Source organism: Chlorocebus sabaeus, chromosome 3, assembly GCF_047675955.1.
Source record: "Chlorocebus sabaeus isolate Y175 chromosome 3, mChlSab1.0.hap1, whole genome shotgun sequence".
Classification (NCBI taxonomy): Eukaryota; Metazoa; Chordata; class Mammalia; order Primates; family Cercopithecidae; genus Chlorocebus; species Chlorocebus sabaeus.
Window position 1 is genome coordinate 16226971 of NC_132906.1, and position 18979 is coordinate 16245949.

General features: G+C 35.3%; 1 protein-coding gene across 10 annotated transcripts in view; it reads right to left on the reverse strand.

The window, feature by feature from the left end:
- Positions 1–8006: 8006 nt before the first annotated feature.
- The window catches only part of POSTN (periostin), a 35775-nt gene continuing 24802 nt past the window's right edge, over positions 8007–18979 (reverse strand). For 2 of the 10 annotated variants that reach the window (XM_007960182.3, XM_007960180.3), the window contains 6 exons: positions 16374–16463; positions 15586–15675; positions 14757–14834; positions 14308–14391; positions 9866–9907; positions 8007–8797 (listed from right to left, as the gene is read on the reverse strand). In XM_007960182.3, the coding sequence (XP_007958373.1) occupies positions 8760–8797; positions 9866–9907; positions 14308–14391; positions 14757–14834; positions 15586–15675; positions 16374–16463 (422 nt within the window). In that variant the 3' untranslated portion in view covers positions 8007–8759. The remainder of the gene's footprint in view (positions 8798–9865; positions 9908–14307; positions 14392–14756; positions 14835–15585; positions 15676–16373; positions 16464–18979) is intronic. The other 8 variants (XM_007960185.3, XM_007960183.3, XM_007960184.3 and 5 more) reach the window with 5 other exon arrangements.

The following is an 18979-nucleotide window of genomic DNA, read 5'->3' on the forward strand; positions in this document are numbered from 1 at the left end:
AAATAGTTGTTTTTGTAGTTCAGTGAAGCATGTCATTCAAGTTTAATAGAAATAGTATTGAATCTGTAAATTGCTTTGGGCAGTAAACCTTTTTTTTAAAATTTATTTATTTATTTTAATAAGGAATCTCATTCTGTTACCTAGGCTTGAGTGCAATGGCATGGTCTCGGGTCACCACAACCTCCACCTCCTGGGTTCAAGCAATTCTCCTGCCTCAGCCTCCTGAGTAGCTGGGATTACAGGCATGCACCACCATGCCTGGCTAATTTTTTTGTTTGTTTGTTTGTTTTTGTTTTTTTTAAGACAGAGTCTCACTCTGTCACCCAGGCTGGAGTGCAGTGGCATGAACTCAGCTCACTGCAAGCTCCGCCTCCTGGGTTCATGCTATTCTCTTGCCTCAGCCTCCCAAGTAGCTGGGACTACAGGCGCCTGCCACCACGCCTGGCTAATTTTTTATATCTTTAGTAGAGACGGGGTTTCACTATGTTGGCCAGGATGGGCACGATTTCCTGACCTTGTGATCCACCTGCCTCAGTCTCCCAAAGTGCTGGGATTACAGGCATGAGCCACCGTGCCTGGCCTAATTTTGCATTTTTAGTAGAGACAGGGTTTCTCCATGTTGGTCGGGCTGGTCTCAAACTCCCAACCTCCGGTGATCCGCCTGTCTCCGCCTCCCAAAGTGCTGGGATTACAGGCATGAGCCATTGTTTCCTTCTATCCATGAGCATGGGATGTGTTTTTCTTCTACCCATGAACATGGGATGTTGTTTGTGTCATCTCTGATTTTTTTGAGCAGTGTTTTATAATTCTTATTGTAAGATCTTTCACCTTTCTGGTTAGCTGTATTCCTAGTTATTTTATTCTTTTTCTGTGAGTCATTAATGGGATTACCTTCTTGATTTGGCTCTCAGCTTGGCTATTGTTGCTGTATAGGAATGCTCCTGATTTTTGTATGTTAATTTTGTATCTTGAAACTTTGCTGAAATTATCAGCTGAAGGAGCTTTTGGACTGAAACTGTGGTGTTTTCTAGATATAAAATCATTATGTCTGCAAACAGGGATAGTTTTACTTCCTCTCTTTCTATTTGTATGTCCTTTATTTCTTTCTCTTGTCTGTTTGCTCTGGCTAGGACTCAATACTATGTTGAATAGGAGTGGTGAGAGAAGGCATCCTTGTCTTGTGCTGGTTCTCAAGGGAAATGCTTTCAGCTTTTGCCCATTCAGTATGATGTTGGTTGTGGGACAAAAACAGGTAATGGGGAAAAGATTCCCTATTCAATAAGTGGTGCTGGGATAACTGGCTAGCAGAAGACTGAAGCTAGACCTTTTCTTTGTACCATATACAAAAATCAACTCAAGATAGATTCAAGACTTAAATGTAGGAGATCTAGACCATCCTGGCTAACACAGTGAAACCCTGTCTCTACTAAAAATACAAAAAATTAGCCGAGTGTGGTGGCGTGCACCTGTAGTCCCAGCTACTTAGGAGGCTGGGGCAGGAGAACGGCATGAACCTGGGAGGCAGCACTTGCAGTGAGCCAAGATTGTGCCACTGTACTCCAGCCTGGGTGACAGAGCGAGACTCTGTCAAAAAAAACAAAAAACAAAAAAAAAACACCCACAAACTGTAAAAACCCTGGAAGACAACCTAGTGATACCATCCTGGACATAGGAATGGACAAAGATTTCGCGACAAAGACACTCAAAAGCAATTGCAAGGGAAAGCAAAAATTCACAAATGTGATCTAATTGAAATTAAGAGCCACATAGCAAAACAAGCTATCAACAGAGTAAACAGACAACTCACAGAATGGGAGAAAATATTTGCAAACTATGCATCTGACAAAGGTATAATATTTAGCATCTATAAGGAACTTAAGCAAATTTACAAGAGAAGAACAAACAACCCCATAAAAAAGTGGGCAAAGTATGTGAACAGCTACTTTTCAAAAGAAAAACAAGCATATAAAAAAAGCTCAATAGCAATGATCATTAGAGAAATGCAAATCAAAACCACAACGAGATACCATCTCACACCAGTCAGAATGGCTATTATTAAAAATTCAAACAATAACAGATGCTGGAGAGGTTGTGGAGAAAAAGGAACACTGATACACTGTTGGTAGAAGTGTATATTAGTTCAGCCATTGTGGAAAGCAGTATGGTGATTCCTCAAAGAACTAAAAACAAAACTACCATTTGACCCAACAATCTCATAACTGAGTATACAACCAGAGGAATATAAATCATTATATTGTAAAAACACATATGTGTAAGTGAATGTTCATTGCAGAACTACTCACTATAGCAAAGACATGGAATAAGCCTAAATGCCTATCAAAGATAGATTGGATAAAGAAAATGTGGTACATATACATCATGGAATATTATGCAACCATAAAACAGAATGAGAGCGTGTATTTTGTGGGACCATGGATGGAGCTGGAAGCTATTATCCTTAGCAAACTAACACAGGAACAGAAAGCCAAATACCACATATTCTCACTCATAAGTGGGAGCTAAATGATGAGAACTCACGAATACAAAGAAGGGAACAACAGACACTGGGGTCCACTTGAAGTGGGAGGATGGAAAATGTATCTACTGGGTACTAGGTTCAATACATGGGTGATGAAATAATTTGTACAACAAAGCCCCATGACATGAGTTTACCTATATAACCAATCTTTACATGTACCCTCAAATCCAAAATATAAGTTAAAAATGAATCACAGGGAGGTGTTGGAGGCCGAAAGATTGAGGGTCATGATCAACTCAGTATACCACTGGAGGCTATATGAGTAAACAGCAAACTGTTCTCATAAATGCAGAATGTTGGCAAACTGACAAACTGTATCTGCTGCTCAGAAGGAATGCTGAGTGCAGTCACATCCCAAGTGCAGTGTTTCTTGTGATTAGGCACATCTGAAGTCTGTTAGTAATTATATGAACCTGTGATCAATTGAGTAGCTGACCAATCATTACCTCCTCCTCCCTGCTCGTTCTACCCAATAAATATAAAGGGCTGTGGAAGCTCAGAGGCTGCAGCTGCCCTTGCTCACTAGAAGCAGGAAGCTCTCTTCTTCTTCTTCTTCCCTCTGGCTCCTCCTTTAAAATAGTTACTTTTGTCTTAAGTTTTTATTTCTATGTTCATCCCTTTGTTCAATCTCGTAATGATAGTCTCAAGTAATAACAGTAGTAACTGTCGTAGTGATGGTCTCAAGTAGTAACCGTGGTGGTCTGCCAAAAGTGGCACCCAAACAGGGACAAACAGAGACCTGAAGAGGCCTGCAGGGACAAATAGAGATAAGTAGGGATAAATAGACATAAATAGAGATAGGTAGGGAAAGACAGACTTGAAGGAACTAACAGGGAACATAGAGACAGACAGGGACAGATAGGGATAAAGACTAGCAGTAACTTGCAGGGACAGACGGGGAACGATAGGGACAGAGAAGGTCCTATAGGGACTTGAACTAGGAAGGTCTGCTGGAACAGGAAAAACTTAAACCAACCAGATGAATGACAAACCCAGTTACAAGTCTGCCAGCAGCAGCATAAGGTCAGTGCTCTAAAAAGGTACTGGTCAGTGCCCTAGAGGTACAAAGAATGGGAATTTTTTGAATCAGGATGACATGGGGAAGAATTTGGTTATTTCTTTTTCTCTTTTTTGTTTTGAGTTTGGTATGTACCATCTTTTTGTCATTACTTAAGGGCTTGAGAGAATTTTTTGCCTCACTTACAGCACCTGTTGAAAGTGGTCAACAGGAGAGGCTGTACCATCTTCTTTTGTGGCTACAGAAAGGCTAACTTGAGCTTTGGCTTTCATGGATTGTAAACGTGTGCTGGCACCTGTGGGATGTGCAGAGGACTTGGGACGTTTTCTCACAGCTTGTCAAGATGTGGGAGCTGAGCTTCATCGCTCTATGGTGTTGACTCAGGCAATAGCTAATTTGGTAGCTGACAGATCTAAAAGAAGCCAAGGGTTAAGCCCTAAAGAGGGAAAGTGTTATAAGTGTAGAAAAATTGGATGTTTCAAAAGAGAATGCTGTCGGACCTCTGGGCAGAAGGAATCCTACAACACAGTTCCCCTCTCAACAGAAAAAAATGCCAGGACTTTACTCTTTTTTGCAATAAAAGAAATCATTGGGCTAATCAACGCCACTCAAAATTTCATCAAAACGGCACCCTCCTTGGGAAATGAGAAGGGGGCCTGGACTCGGACCCTTCAAGCAATGAGGGCATTCCCCGTCCCGACCACAGCTCCATTTCGGGGGTGGGTTTCCGGAGGCTCATTGATTTCCTCGCCCCAGGAACACCTGGAAGCGCAGAATTAGATCTCTCAGTCAGAGAACCGGTTACGTTAGTTAGAGGAGACTAAACCCACCAAGATTCACACTGGTATTTGGGGACCTTTGCCAACAGGATACTTGGGATTAATTTTGGGCAAAACCTGTCTTAACTTACAGGCTTAGGTGGTGGTGTTTCGGATTATGAAGGAGAAATTCAGGTAGTGGTAATGTCACAAGATCTTTGGGTTTTGAACCAGGAGAATATATTGCTCAACTATTGCTTATTCCCTGTAAGTTGCATCCTTCTTTACATAAGGAGAAATGAGGAGGTCAGGGATTTGGAAGTACAGCTAGGAGAGAGGTTTATGTATCACAACCCATAGCATCTAGTGGACCCGCCTGTAGAGTGCAAATTGAAGGTTTAAGGATTGCTTTCTTGCTATACTGTTGTACAAGGAGGATAAGCCTTGATTTGCTTTCTCTGTGCCTTCCGTTAATCAGAAATATCTTGTTTCTCATTATCAGTGGAAAGTTTTACCCCATGGCAATTAACCAAAGAGGCAGAGGCTGAGTTGCAGCTTGTACAGCAGATGCTTCGGGAGTGGCATGCCTAGCGGCTACAGCCATAAAGCCTTTTGCTTCTGTTTCGGTTGATTTACTAACATAGGGACCAAGGGTATGCTTGTTTTCACGGAAAATCATGTGGGTGCCCTCGAGGTATATGACCATGGAACAGAAGACTGGAGGGGACCCATGGATCCCAACCATGGGCCTGGTTTCCCCAGTAAGAACTGAATGCCAAGATAGAACGAACTACCAACCAGCAATTGAAGGCTGCACATTTTGCATATTGCCTTTCTCAAATTAATTCAAAACAAAGGGGGAAATGTTGGAGGCTGAAAGATTGAGGGTCGTGATCAACTCAGTATACCACTGGAGGCTATAGGAGTAAAACAGCAGACTGTTCTCATAAGTGCAGAATGTTGGCAAACTGACAAACTGCGTCTGCCACCCAACAGTTATGCCCCAAGTGCAGTGTTTCTCGTGATTAGGCACATCTGAAGCCTGTTAGTAATTGTATGAACCTGTGATCAATTGAGCAGCTGATTAATCATTACCTCCTCCTCCCTGCTCATTCTACCGAACAAATACAAAGGGCTGTGGAAGCTCAGGGGCTGCAGCTGCCCTTGCTTACTAGAAGCAGGGAGCCCTCTTCTTCTTCCCCCGGCCCCTTCCTTTAAAATAGTTACTTTTGTCTTAAGTTTTCACTTCTACCTTTGTCCCTTCCTTCAGTCTCGTAATGATGGTCTCAAGCAGTAACAGCAGTAACTGTCGTAATGAATGGTCTTAAGTAGTAACAGTAGTAACTGTTGTGGTGATGGTCTCAAGTAGTAACTGGTGGTCTGCCCCAGGGAATTTTGACCAAAAGATTCTTTTCTAAGTCTTGGATGGACCCAGAAATCTTTATTATAAAATAAACCCTCTTAGTCGATTCTGATGCGGAATGTCATAGCCCTAATCTTGAGAAACAATGCTTTATAGAGATTGCTGCTAAGACCACAAGTCTAAGTTCAGTGTGCCCAAACCAAAAGTTAATATGCCACTTAAATAGAAAAAATGAGTCAAAATCAGGTAAGAGTCATCACTATTGCAAACAACTTGTTTGCTATGCCCAAGTTTGTACTTGTTGGGTAATGGGATGTGGTAAGTTGATCAATATCATTTCAGCACAAGGCGAAAGAAAGAAAAGTTATGTAAATTGTTCCTCATTTTTTTACACAAAACTGGAGATAATTCAGAATTGTTAAAGGATTAATTATTGTATGAAAAATCACATACTACAATGCCTCTTCAACTTTTAGAAAGTGTCTAAATAGAATTAGTAATTAGTGGTTATTTTTTAGCCCTGATTTTAGGGTTTTAAATTGTTCTTTATTTTCTTATACTTTCAATCTTATTTCTTTTGATTTATATTACTATTTAATTCTTAATATTTTTTTCTTTAGATTTTATTTGTAAACACATTACATGTGTCACTCAAAAGACTGTCTTTCACCAGAAAGATAGGCTGGATTTATGTGTGTGCTTGAGCCATTGCTGAGTTTTCTTTCATGGTAAAAAGCAGAGCACTTTTTCTTCTATGGTTTAAAAAACAAAAACTAGTGCCTGAGTCAGCAGTCTAAAAAGACCTCAACATCAGTCTTATTGTCCTGGATTATCATATTTAGAGCCCAATCTTGGAGCATTTGGCTTATTTTCAAATAAAAATCTAGAAGGTGGCTAAATGAGTGGACCTATTTATTGCCCCTTCTGTGCAAGTAACTGATTATCTTCTCTGGCATCCTGAACACATGGTAATTGTTTGGAGTAGCCATCAATACTGATATTTTAGTCTATTCTACCAGTACCACCTTATGTAACCATCTCTTCTGAATCATCTTGGGAAGATCACAGCCACACCCTTTCCACCTGAGATTCTCTCCATTGGCACAGAGTTAGTATTTTCTAAATGGTAGAAACAAATCTCTCTGCTCTAAATGGCGAGTCTCTAAATGGTAGAAATAAATCTCTCTGCTCTCCCAGATGAGAAGGCATTCTCGAAAACCAAAGCTATCCGGCACTTCTTTAGTAAATGACACTCTCACAATCTTATACCTCACTTCCTCACCCTAATCACTAATCAAACAAGAATCTTTCAGTTACCCAAGCCCCTTTCTTAGGTCCTTTGTGCTAAGCCCAATTTTCTCTGATCTCAGGTGGGCATTTATGGCTAAGCCTTATATCTTCAGTCTGGCCTTCCTAGGTTTTAGTCTCCCAATGACTGCCCTATGATGCATGGTATAATTGTTTCACCCTCACCACTCAGTTTCTCATCAGTATCCTCTGTTTCCAGAAGGCTCTTATGTCAATCAGTCTAAGTTAGAATGACACTTGTTGAGGTCTGAGTTTGATCAAGTCAATCTTTTCATCATTCCCAACAAGCAAATTTCTACTTTGCTGTGCAATGGACTCTTATGTCAAATAAGTTAAGGACATCTCTGTGGGTCCCCCATGCCTAACCCAGGAATAATGAATTGATGCATCCATGCTTGTGTCGTGCTGTTTGATACTAGCATAGCCCATGGTGTATTGAGGATAATTGATTACATGTCTCCTTATCATTTGAGGACAGTAAATAAGCCTGATTCATCCTTTGAATCCTCACGGCTTAGCACAGTCCTAGGGTTATATTAAGTATTCAGCTGATGTTTAACGATTGATTCATTCTCTAATGATTCTTTTATTTATTTATTTATTTTGACAGTGTCTGGCTCTGTTGCCCAGGCTGGAGTGCAGTGGTGTGATCTCTGCTGACTGCAACCTCCACCTCCTGGGTTCATGTCATTCTCCTGCTTCAGCCTCCCAAGTAGCTGGGACCACAAGCACCCACTACCACAGCACCCACTACCACAGCCAGCTAAGTTTTTGTATTTTTAGTAGAGCTGGGGTTTTACCGTGTTAGCCAGGATGGTCTTGATCTCCTGACCTCATGATCCACCCTCCTTGGCCTCCCAAAGTGCTGGGATTACAGGCATGAGCCACTGTGCCCGGATGTGTAATGATTCTTAATCTATACAAAAACCCCCATGATGCACGTTCACCTATATAACCTGCACGCCCTGCACATGCCTGCACACCCCGAACTTAAAAGTTAAAGAAAAACTCAAACACTGATTTCATTCAATTTCCTTTAATGAGTACTTGTTACAGTAAAAGAGGTATAAAGTCCTGTTCCCGAGTCCAAACCACTTTTTAACTTAAATCTTGAGTTTTTCTGAATTACTCAATTTGAAGTAATTCTCTTTATACCTGAAAAATGGTTTTATTGAAACGTTTGAGATTAAAAAATATACATTGCAAGAAGCGTATGACAAACATTCTGAGAGTACAAAATTAGTTGTAAAAAATAACATAATTTACCAGTAAACCCACTCATATAGAAATGTGCAAAGCCTTTTGATGTAAAAAGTTTTGTTGTATACCAAGCACCTATTTTTATAACTTAGTTTCCCATGGAGAGGTAACTGCTTGCATACATTTTATGTATCCATAACATGCATACAAGGCTTGGTCTTTTCAATGGGAAAACAGTTCACAACTCGTCGATTTGAATTGTAATGAATCTGGTGACAAGCATTTTTCTCTGATGGATTTCAAAGTCAGCCAGAACTTTTAATGTTAAAATGAAAAAGCATGTAAGGTGTTATATTTTCTTCGTATTCCTTTACCACAGGAGGCTAACTCCACAATTTCCTTCAAGTTTCTCATTCCGAAAAAAAAAATATTAAATTTGTGTTCAGAATTATTTGATGTTTGCTTCTTTGTGCTGATGTTTCAGTTCCTGAAGTCAGCTTGGCTCTCACAATTTTCTAAGGACAGGTTATGGATTTAGGATTGTATAAACATTTTTGTCTGGTTTTTGGATTTTCACTGAGAACGACCTTCCCTTGATCGTCTTCTAGATCCTAATTAGAAAGAAAGGAGAATGTATAGACTGTAAATGTAAGGAAATTTTAAAATTTAAGAATATATTATTCTCTGTATATCTATCAGAAGTCATTTTTTATTGTAATAATTAGGTTGTTTATCAACTTGTGAAGCAAATATTGCATTTTGATCAAAAGTATATAAAAATAATTTGAAATTTAATAATTTTAATTCTTTAGAAAATGTGTGTGAATTTGGATATTTACATAGATTTACTGATACATTCTTTAAAAAAATCTGTGCAGTTGATCTTTTACTTTCAAATGTCTATATATTGGATTGGCTTAAAGTGTGATGTTCCTATAGTGCATTGATAAGCCTTGCGTCTTCTTTTGACTACTAACTAGTATGTAATTAACCCAGAAATTCCAAACTTGTAATTCCAAGCTTGCAATTTACTCTAGGTTCCACAAGGGAAATTCTTGCTTTCTCAATGTATTTGGAATGTAAGATAACTTAAGTGGAGGAATTAGAAAATGCACATAGTGTAATTATGAAATAAATTGTAATGCATATGTGATATATACATATATAATCACATTTAAATGAACATTTTGTAAATAGCTATAATGGTTTTTTGCATATATATATTTCTTATTTATGTCTCAAACTGTAGCATCGTCTCACATAACATTTTTGAGGATTCAGGTCTACCTGCATTCTACATTTGTTTATCTCTTATTCAAAAATTTTTTTTTCACTTATATACACAAAATTACATGCATACTTGTACATATAAAACATGACATATGTATATATATGGAGATTATACACTTGAGTCTATCTCAAGGGTTCAATATGCCTAGCAGTTTACATTAGTATGTTGGCCTTTCCCTTAATATTTGTTATTAAATTCTACTGAGAGTATAGAACATGAGAAATTTATTTTCTGATATCAAAATATTTTTCATGGAAACTGGCTAACTTTTCTCGCTGATCGATAGCAAAGTTCAATAAAATACTTTAAAAGACTTTTCTATTGTTTGATTTCTCTTCATATGACAAAAGAGGCCATATACACACACTACTGTAGCCAATACACTTACCTTGAAATTTTTTGTTGGCTTGTAACTTCCTCACAGGTGTGTCTAAAATTAAATTGTTGTAGTTAGAAATACTTTGCAATTATGGCTAAAATCAGACAGGAGACCACGGTTAAGCAGAACAGTGTAAAGTCTAAGTATCACTTAAACATGAAGATTATTTTTAGTAAATTTTATGATCAGAGTTTCACATTTTCTGACAAAGGACAAGTAGACAGTGTTTTCCATATATCATAATGAATGTTTCTTAGTTGCAAAACACATTGTTTTATTATGGATTTTGGAACCCCACATACTGTGCCATTTTTGCAGAGTAAATGACTTACATGGTTTTTTCAACCTCTTTGTAAAAAACATTGCCTTATGATGAAGGGTTATTAAATGTCACATAAAGTTTAACACAAGTATCTTCCCAGAGTTAGCCACCTATTTTTGCAGTCATACCTATTTGTAATGTATGCCTCTGTAAAATTATCATTCAAATCAACTGGTGATTCCTCTATTGTACATGAGGACAACAAAGTAGCATTGACCTAATGATTCTAGAAATGTTATAATAAGCAATTCAGGAAGAATATGCCATTACCCTTTTCCACCCCCCCCAACCTGATTCAGTGTCAATCCTATGAAATCCTTTTTAAAAATTCACTTAATAAAAGCTTTTGTATTTAAGAACTGCAAGTGTTTCAAAACTATGCTGTTTTGTATTGTTACAGTTGTAACATATTTCTCAATTCTCCCGTTTTTCTTTTCGTTTTATGACAAGACGAACTGGTAGGCCTAAATTCACATTTTCACTTAGTTTTTGGGCATTTGAGATCAAAGAGTAAATATGGTTTCTACAGTTACTTCATTTTTCTACTTATCTCGTCAAGTTTTTCCTCCAAATTTTGACTTCTTTTATATATATCATCTATACTCAGCATGAAGTCCAATTTTTTCTATTATATATATGTTTTCAATTCTCTGAAATCATATAAAAAGTAAGCAATGAAACAATCACCATGAATAGTTTTGGCTGTATGACACCAAGCAAATTTTTAAAAAATAACGTTAAAAAACTTATATATTCTGTTTCTGTCTACTTAGCACATTTTCCCATGTCTTTCCCCCCCCCAGAATATAAGGCCTATAATCATTTATAAAACCACATTAATACTAGAGGAAAACATAGAACTATAGAAAAATTTCACTATGTTGGGTAATGAGAAGTCTGTATAAAACAGCCAAGTCTGAATTACGAAATATTCTCAAATAGATATAAATAGATATAAATATTCAGGTTTATTTGGTAACAAAATAATGGCTTCTAAAAAATTGTCAAGAAGAGACAGATCCAACCTTTAACTAGTACACAGTCATTCAACCTTTAACTAGTACACAGTCACACTGCTTATAGTGAACTTATTAAATTCCAAATAGCAATTAATTGTATAACTTAAAACTGCATCATAGAAGTATTTATCAACTTCTTTTCAAAACAAGCAAGTGTGCTCAGATTTTCTTTCATAATGTTGACACCATCCAATTAATGAGGTTTTGCTATGATAATATTCCAGAATAAAAAACATTCAATGTGTCAAACACTTGGAAAGAACAGCTTGATTAATGTGTAGAAAACAAGTTTACTCCTAGCAGCTTTCTGCGACGTCAACGTGAATGAGAGTTACATTAGATCATGTTTAGATCAGCAAAACATGGGAAGATAAACCAATTACCTGAATAGCTTGGCACAAAGAACCACCCTACATCATATTTTCTAGCATGCAAAGTGCCCAGCTCAATTATTTTGACATTTTATTTGCATGTTTGTTTGTTGTGTGTTTCCATGGCTATGACTATGGAAATCTAAAATTGAGTGTGAAACATTACTTAATTGACCGTGTTAATGTCAATTGATGATTCTGACAGTAACATTTGACAGCTTACTTTGTGCTGAACATTGTTCTAAGAGCTTGTCATATGTTAACTCATTTAGACTGTACATATCATTACTATCCTCACTTTCAGACGAAGGAAACAAGCAGGAAGAGAGTCAACTATTTGGGATTGAGTTGTGGCTCAGATTGAATGCAGACCTACAACCAGATCTACTATTCTCTATAGAGGTTGCAAATCTTAACCTCTTATATTGGCAGATTTGCAAAAATCTTCAAAAATGACTTTTTGTTCCTTTCAATATAGTCTGTTACTCTCCTTGAATTGCTTGAGTCATTTCAGAATGCATAGTTCTAAGGTAAACACAAAATTTTATGCATTTAATGAGAAATTTTTTCAGTTAAGGTCTTGGAAGAATATCAGTGACAAATCACAACATCAGTACTCAAAGAACCACTTAGCCATGTTAATAGTCATGACTTAAATGATTGAGAAATACACTCAAATTATCAAAAGTACAAAAATGTACTACATGTACCACAATGTATACAATATGAACTGTTTAGATAGAAAATTGAGTTTTAGGTAGAACTTGAGATAAAGAGCATGGTTCAGATATGCATCGATTGGTGAGACCTTGAAGAAAAAGTCTTACATAATGTGATCTTTACTAGCTTCTTTTATCAATGCCTTTTAGGATCTAGACAAGGGGACACTTGTGACTCATTAATGACCTGATGGTTTTAGATAGCTATAAAAAGAAAACAAGCAGGTCCAATTAGTGCTGGTACAAGTAACTCTACTGCATATAGTGTCTTCCCTACAAAAAGCAAAACCTTGGAGAAATGGTTTGATAAAAACTTTTCATGTGGTTTTTTTTTTTTTTTTTTTTTTTCCCCACAATGCTACAATAGTTGATGTGGCATTGTGAAAACTGATGCCTTACAGATACGTAGAGAGATCATACACTGGGTACTAAAGGAATAAACTTCTGGGATGAACAGAGACAAGAGCTAAGAAAGGAGTTCATTAACTAAAAATTGAATGTCATACTTGACTTATAGCAGTTATCTTTTCTTGGCTGAGGCAATTCTTTAGTATTTAGCTGGATTTTTCATAGTGACCTCAATAACAGGGGTTTATCAAAGGGGAAGAAAATATACTTACCTGAAATTTAAGCCTAGATGAATGAAAGCAATATAAACTGATGCAGCTACTAATTTATTGATTCCCTAAAAAGCACTACCATTCTATAAAGCTGCTTACTATGGCAAGGACTAAAAGAATAAAAAAAGACTTCAATTTAATCTTCATAATGTGTGTGTCTCTTCCCTCAAATCCTTAGATTTTTTTCCTAACAGACAGTTGAGCATTTGTGGGTAGATAGTGAATTCTTTGTTAGATCCTACAGGAATCTTTGGTTCCATTATGTCTCTGTTGTGTTACGTACTCTTGGAATTCTGGGAGGAAACTTGTATTTTTCAGACTTATATATTTCTGTTGAGGGAAAATTCAATTGCTGGTTGAATTAAAATTTTTCCAAACTGTCACTAACAAGTTTCTAAATACTATTTAAGACATTTTATGTTTATTAAACTACAGAATATAGAAACAATAATTGCTAAAAATATAGAAAGTCCCAAGATAATTTACATTTTTCTTGGACATAGTGATACCGTTTTTAAAATTATAAACTGAAAAGTCATCTGGACTGTGTTTTGGATAAACATCAAACTTCAGTTATGTTTCTCAATTAATGGTATATTTCAAAGTACCTATTTGGTTTTTCTAAAGAATTTAAATATGTTTCACAAAAATAATTTTTCAGCTTAATACTTTCCTTGTTAAAAAATTAAGTAGAAATTTATTCAAATGCCAATGATACAAATTATATATCTATATAAACGCTTAAAGCATCTTTGAATAATTACTACGTAGGGTTCACGTAAGATTTTGAATTCTTTTCTTTGTTCTTAAGGTCCATTAATGCCATAGACAACATTCCATGAAAGATTAAGATTAATTTTATATGCAAAATAATTTATATCTGCAGGTATAGATTATCACTCAAACTGTTAGAAGAAACAGATACTCATTCCCAAGAATATAGTTTTGGAAAAGAATGTTACTAAATGCACTGTTTTTGGCTATATCTATGCATACAATTTAAAGACATGCCTTGATTGCTCTTATGGGGGCAGTGAATATAATTTTTTAAATGTAAAACGTATATCAAATTTGGGCTTGTTTAACAACTAGCAATTTAACAATTATTTCCCTTTCACCTACTTAAAAGGTCCTTAAAATTATCTGAATCAAAGCAAAACAATATTCATTGCTCCCCAAGCTTTATACCATAGAACTTTTTAAAGACTGTTTAAACTAATAATCATTTCTTTGTAACTGTTAACTACCATTGAACCAATCCATCTATTAAGACAACAGCAGATGTTGTCTTTTTTTTTTTTAACCTAATTAAAAGAAAAAATCTGCTTGCTCAGTCTTTAAAAAGTTGAACTCAGTCACTACAACCTGTTAAGGGGGTTAGTTGTTGTCCTTTTACTAACCTCCCTGAAGCAGTCTTTTAATTTCTTCATCTTCAAATAAATGACCATCGCCACCTTCAATGAATTTGGTGACCTTGGTGACCTCTGAGAGGATACACGTTTATAGCAGAAATTGGTTTATATAACAAAATAAAGACAGCAGACTTTATGTCATAAATAATGGCATCTGCCCAATAATGAATTCCAGTCCAACACTCGGTTCTTTCACAACTTTTAGTGCTGTTTTCTGACATACCAATATTCTTACAAAGTTGAACAAAATACTGTATAAAAAAAATGACTGCCATTTATGCTTAATTCCTTATTCTTGTGCTTTTTCTTGTTGGTATGGAAATGAACAATAGAATGAGATAGAGTAGAAAACATGTAGAATGCCTCACAGATTATTTTAGACTTGTATACAGATAGCTTAGGTAAAGTCACATTCTTATTTTTCTAGAAATGCTGACCTTCTTGGAACAATTTCTTCAGAGTTTCTTCTGTGTCTCCACCTCCAGTAGAAATCCTAGTGTATTTTATTTCAGGACCTATGAGAAAGACAGTTAAAAAGGTCTAAAACAGAAGTAGGCAAACTTCTTCTGAGAAGTGACAGAGTAAGTATTTTCCACTTGTAAGCCACATAGTCTGTGTTGCAATTGTTCAACTCTGATACTTCAGTGTGAAAACAGCCTTAGGTATTATATAAGTGGATGGGCAAGACTGTGTTCCAATAAAACTTTATTTCCATAAATAGGTGGCACGAACCACACTTGCTCACTAATTGTTTAAACAAATACTTAAAGAATAGCTGAATTAAGAATTTTAGGCTAATTTTAGGCTAATTTAGGCCAACTGGACACTAGTTTGGAAGTCTGATATGAGGTTTACTAAAATTATTGATCAATTGCTTTGTATAAACTTGCTTCTATTTTGGCATGTAGATGTATAGACCTTGAGATTAATGGAAGCTCAAATGAGGAAATGGCTTTTCTTCTCGGGTCCTCTAACTCATTAATAAACCGTAAAGTGAAAATGGTATATCATATCAATGGTATATCAAATGTATGTGTGCATACATGTAATAAAAACAAATGCTTATAGATTTGTCTACAAATTTTTAATTGAGAATAAAACATGGATTACATATTTAGAATAATAGTATATCTGCCAAAATATGAAGTAACTGTAGTAATCACCATGAAAATGGCTTGTTTCTGTAATGATTCTTGTTTTTGGGGATTAACCATACTTTGATCTTTGTAATCTAGGCATAGATCCATGTATGGAATTAATGTCTACCTGTAATGATTCGTTCTTCTCGTGTCTCTTTTTCAGTTATTTCCACAGGCACTCCATCAATGATTTTGGTGTATTTTTTAATAATTGGCTCTAAAAGCAGGGGAATACAAATGCATTTGATTTACCCTCATATAGTGACTATACATCTATAAGCTAGACATTGTAATGATTAACTATATTTCTACAAATATTACCATTTAAGATTCAATCATAAACATTTTTAGGACATATCCCCCCAAAAATCATATCAATAGGGATCTATAAGGTAATAGAGATGTCCTGAACCTTGGTTAAGAGAGAGGGCCATTTGACATGCTAACTCTCCATGTCATACTTGTTTTCTGGATGTGGAATGAATGCTTGAGTGAGAATCCAGGGAGTTCTATATCATTGGAACGGGAGCCCTACCATAAGTCCTAGCAGTGGAGTGGCTTATTAGACAGAGATTTAAACAATGGTCATTTTTTCCTACTGTTTCTAATATTTCCTTTTATACTGACATTAGTGTTACAATTTTATTCCAAAATCCTCACTTGTATATACAAAAATCATGACATTTTGTTGGGCCTGGTGACTTAATTGATAAATTAATTCCAACTAGATCCATTAAAAGCTAACTATGTTTTATTTCTGACCAGCTAATAACTCATAGCTGAGAAAATAATTCCCACAATTTTTATAAAATAAGAACAAAGAGAAAATATCAGATGTTCAATATTTCTAAACCAACACTATTTCAAAATAATCACAGCGAAGGTAGTCGGCCCCAGGTAACATATGGAACGCACCTCCATGGATCACTTCAGTTATTGTTTCACCTTCTTTAATCAGTCTGAATTCAGGTTCACCTTCAATTTTGACTTTTGTTATTGTGGGTCCTGGGACATTATTTTAGGAGACAAATTATCATGTTAAAACAGTCCTTTAAATTTACCGGAATAGGACATTTATTTCAACATTCGGTGTTACTCAACTCAAATGTCAAAGTGGTTTCAGGCTCTATGAAATCAGTTTTAAATATTTCCCATTGTCTTCAAAGTAGACAACAGTTATGAGAACAAAAAGTTTAGTCTGTTGGTGTGCTACTAAAATTACTTTCATCTGCTTTAGCTTTTAAACAGATGGATAAATCCATCTGTTTATTGGTAGTTATAAAGTATGATTATGCAAAATATTATATGTGGCTACACTTTGCAAATCATGCAGTATGTACACATTTGTGTTTCTCTGATAACTGGTGTAGATCCCACTTTATCATACTGATATTGTCTATTTTTCCTTATGAAAATTTTTCATTTAAGTTTTAAAATCACTCAGTACCTTATATTTTTGATTTAGTGGGTATAGGAGTGAATATAATAAAATACCAATTGGATACCTACCTTTAAGACGCTGAATGTCAGGTTTTATGAGGAAAAGAATTTGAGTACTTACCTTCTATATGGGAATGATACAAAATTAACCAATTAATAGTTAAACAGTCCTTCAAATGCAAAGTTTAAACTAGTGTTGCATTTGACTTGCAAAATGATTTTGCTACCACAGCAGAAAATCATTTTGAAGGTTAGAAAGCTGCTTACTACATTAGTTAATTAAGACTGTTTCACAGAGGAGTAAGGAAAATAAGTTCAGTACATTTGACTCATACTGTAATAACCTTCAATAGTGGAATGAAACTGTTGCTTGCTTATCTTTGAGAGCATTTTTTTTTTTTTTTTGCTTGTTCAGAAATTGTCAATGTACATGATTACCAAAACTAAACCGGTCTAGAACAATCCAAAATAATGAAAATAGAAGTAAAAGTTTTTTGAAACCATAAGTATTTCATGCCATAATATTTGATATATAAGGCCAAGGGATATTGAGCACAAAATATAAAGACAGGTTTTTAAGGTGTGGTAACTTCAAAAGAAACGATGCCTAAGGAATTTAAGAACCAAAAATGAGTTAATAAGATATCTAAATCAATATTTCTTTAGAAAAGCCAAACTGAAATTTTGGAGATATCCTTTATAGTTAAGCTCTATGAAAGAAGAGATTTTCTCAAAATTGTTTTCCTATTCACTCCCAACACCTTGGAAAGTACCCAGCACAAAGGCTGCTCAATAAGTATTTGTTGAATTGAATTTTAGCTGATTTATTCTTAATTCCAAAATGCTGTTATGCATCTTTTATAAGAGGCACCTTAAAATTGTGTCCTGGAGTTTATTTCATAAGAATTTAAAAGTCATCAATAAATCTATAATTGTTCAAACAGTAAGAAGGAAATGCCAGTAGCAATCTTGGAAGCTGGACCATTGTAAATTACTAAGATAAATATTTGTTTCCTTCATTATGCTACACAGAAGTGTAATTTCTGAACTCAAGTTATTAATGAGTAGGTGACACAACTCCATTTTTCATCCATGTTCCCTTTATGAGAAGCCATGTAGAGATGGCACTCCAGTGTGATCTTAACTGAATAAAGATTAGTAGGATAGAATCCTACTGGAAAAGATTGAGGAGATAAATGAGCTGAATAAAGAAGCTTCAAAGGAGAAGAATCTTTGAAAATAAGAACAATGGTATATGTAAATAATTTCAGGTAAAGAAACTGTGCACAATTATAGTGCAAAATTTTAGGGAATCTGATTTTTAAAAACAGGACAAGATTTGATTTTAAAATCAATTGGCTTATCAAAGATCATTGTGTCATGTTTCATTACAATGATCAAGGAACATTTTTTCAACAAAAGTTTCTAATTCAATTTCTTTTTAAAATACCAAATTCTCTTCATCACTATAGAAAGTCAATTATATAATTATACTATTTTTTAAAAAAGCAAGGATAGATTTCAAGGAATAACTCAATTTTAAGTCTCAAGAATGAATACTAACAGATAACTAATTAGCTAGGAAATAAGTTTTTACCTATGTGTTTTCAATGTATAGATTTACATTAATGGCTTACTTTAAAAATATAGATAAAAGTATTCAATAGGTTACCTTCTCAAACCACCAAAAGAAATAGCAAAAACAAACATAATTACAATTATAGTTTTCTGAAGATTTGATCAAAGATATGATCTGTTCTCCTTTTGGAAGACTGTTTCTAGCTTTCTTATAGCACAAAGAAGATAACTAGTTCTTTTCTCTGGGTAAGTTGCTACATTAAGATGCTTATACAAGGTAATTAAAAAAAAATTGTGATCCTTGGACATAATTAAAATACATGAAATGAAAGTAACATCAAAGGTGTTGAAGTTGGCTAACATACATAGTAGGAGTAGAGAGAGAAGTAACTGCTTATTTAATGTTCTAGTCTGAAACATCAGGAGAGAAGTATGTGTGTGTATGTATTTATATATCTCATATAATGTATACATCTGTATGTAAGAATATGTTCAGGACTGGA